Source organism: Maylandia zebra, linkage group LG14, assembly GCF_041146795.1.
Source record: "Maylandia zebra isolate NMK-2024a linkage group LG14, Mzebra_GT3a, whole genome shotgun sequence".
In the NCBI taxonomy this organism is placed as follows: Eukaryota; Metazoa; Chordata; class Actinopteri; order Cichliformes; family Cichlidae; genus Maylandia; species Maylandia zebra.
This window is the reverse complement of record NC_135180.1, coordinates 39,554,794-39,557,289: the sequence shown is the minus strand read 5'-3', so window position 1 is coordinate 39,557,289 and position 2,496 is coordinate 39,554,794. Positions and strand designations below refer to the sequence as shown.

At 52.1% G+C, this 2,496-nt stretch overlaps 1 protein-coding gene across 3 annotated transcripts in view; it reads right to left on the bottom strand.

Annotated features, from left to right (window-relative positions):
* Positions 1–511: 511 nt before the first annotated feature.
* atg16l2 (ATG16 autophagy related 16-like 2 (S. cerevisiae)) overlaps positions 512–2,496 on the bottom strand; it is an 18,803-nt gene continuing 16,818 nt past the window's right edge. For 2 of the 3 annotated variants that reach the window (XM_023152990.3, XM_012922936.4), the window contains exons 17-18: positions 1,485–1,586; positions 512–1,148 (exon numbers count right to left, since the gene is read on the bottom strand). In XM_023152990.3, the coding sequence (XP_023008758.1) occupies positions 1,055–1,148; positions 1,485–1,586 (196 nt within the window). In that variant the 3' untranslated portion in view covers positions 512–1,054. The other variant, XR_013093046.1, reaches the window with a different exon arrangement.

The window sequence follows — 2,496 nt, the reverse complement described above, 5'->3', positions numbered from 1 at the left end:
GAGATCAGCGTTTATTAGAGCTGAGAGCAGAAACAATAATATTAAAAACATTGACAGAACGACATCTGAGACAAAAACACACCTGAGCATTTACCTGAGCGGCAGCCTCTCGCTGCAGATACAGACGCAGGACAACACAGGTGGACACGTTCTGCTCATTTCCTCCACAGCAGCTTTGCATCACTTACAGTTCAAAATAATCCCTCAGTGACTGCATGCAGCAGCCTTTAAATGTAAATCCACGACTGAGAGCAAAGAGACTGGAAACACGCCCACCGATCCCAGAGCGGCTGGTTTAAATTCAGGATCAGGAGCAAATGTTCCCGGGCCTGAACGAAAGCTTCTTCTCAGGGGTTCAAAGGTTAAGGCAGTCTGAGGGTGGTGGCCCCTCCCCCTTTAGAGACAACTTTCTTCTGATTGGTTGCCAGCAGGTGGGTGGGGCTTCAGTGTCGCGCTGCGGCCCCACTCTGGATGTAAAAGCGGGGACATGAATCTGAGGTGACCGAAAACATCAGTTTAAAACCGTTTCAGATCTTTTATTAACAAATGTCAATTTAAGACTTTCTCAGGACCCAAAAGCAGCTGAGACAGGGCGGGAAAAACGTTAACATCTAAAACAGGAGTGTTAGGAGCGTGCGAGTTATCAATCTGTCCGCAACGATAAAAACAAAACCGTTCTACTCGTTCCAGGTAAAAAGAAGTTAGCTTGGTTTCAGCCCGTGAGCACAGCGCACGCCACGGGCTGACGTGTGCACGCGTAACCGATGAGCTGTTCGGCCTCGCTTCGTTTTGGCGTGTCGGCTGTAAAATGGTTCAACGTTTCCCTTTGTTCACACAGGTTTTACACAGAAAAGCTTAAAGCTGGTAGAACGTCCATGTTCTCCTCCCTCGTTAATATTCTTCAGGGTTATCATAGATCACAACAACGTAAGGTCACTTCCCTTTGGTCCAACCAACAAATAGCTTAAAGACTTTTGTCAAACAGCCGTCTGTCCAATCAAAGCTGGATGTGTGACGCGTCTCCATGACAACGTGACCTGGTCGCGGGTTTGCCTCACATGTCACTCCAGAGGACAGCTCGCTTGCTCTTGTCCACGCTGACGAAGTATTCGCCGGACAGAGACCAGGACACGGCGCTGATGGACGAGCTGAAAGAGAGCAGGCTGTTAAAGGGACAGTGGACACTTTCTCTGTGGTTAAACACACGCGGGCTCTCTCAAGGCGCCATCGCAGGCCCTTAAACTTCATGGAGATTTACACACACAGCAACACACAAGTCACTCTGGAGGAGTCTGTAGCCCTGCAGCCTCACACTAGCCTGTCATCAGGAACACTGTAGTCTGTGGATTACGGCAAACACTAAGAGTGAAGCTGAACTAGCAGCATTTGGAGTCCCACAGGGAGCTGAGCTGGAGCCTCTGATCTTTAGGACCCTGCACTGGCAGTGACTGTGCTGATCAGCTGACTCAAGTCTTCGGTGTTACCTGTGTTTGTCGGGTAGCCGGGTCTCCAACTTGCCCGTCGAGACATTCCAGATGTAAACTGCGCCGTCTGCAGAGCCGGCCGCCAAATAGCAGCAGTCTGGACTGAAGAGAGAGAACATCTGGGTGAAACAGCTGTTCTGACGTGAAACTTCCTGCTGCTGTGAGCAATTTGCTCCACGATTCTCTACATCTGCAGAGCCGAGAACTCCCAGCTGGGACATCGAAGAGGGATTTACACTTGTCTCACCATTACGCTGCAACCACAAACCCTCTGAACCCTACGCTGTGACCTGATGTGCCCCACAAATGCAACATGCTGCACTGATGCTGCTCGCAACAACCCAATGTTCAACACAATAGTTTTCCCATATGTAAACTGGTTCTTAGACTGGAGGACAGCTGGAAGAGAGTTCAGAGAGACGCCAGCGCCAACTAGTGTTTTGGCAGAGCAGCACAGGTAAATTGCAAATATATCATTGGTCCATTGGCCGTCCGACTGCGGTCTGGAGTGTGGGGCCTCCCTGCTGCTGCGGAGTCGGGGCGGTCTGCCTCCCCCCACCGCAGGGAAAAGGGTAACACCACCTGGGTCTGGGTGCAGTTCCCCCCTCCAGGGGCAAGGGTACCTAGACCCGGTTTGTAGAGTACGCTTGGGGAGTGTGATCGTGTGTACAGCGTCTCTTTATGTCTGTCTCCACGTTGGTTGAGTGTGGAGTAAGTGCATATGAGAGCATGAGGGTGGGAATGGATGTTTGTGTCTGTGTGTGCCTGTATGTCTGTGTCTATATGTCAGGTTGGGTATCAGACGCCACCTCTCTGGGGACACCTCAGGCCCTCCAAGGTTTGGAGGCCTATCTCCCCCCACCACCACTTCCCCTGCCAGTGGCGGACTCCCTCAGGTGTCGGTGCGTTGGTGGTTCTTTGTGTCTGGGGATGGGCGTCCAGGTACACACCGGCTCACTCCTTGGCGGCCGCTTATCGGGGCCTGGAGCCTGGGGCTCGCTCGGGCCACTTC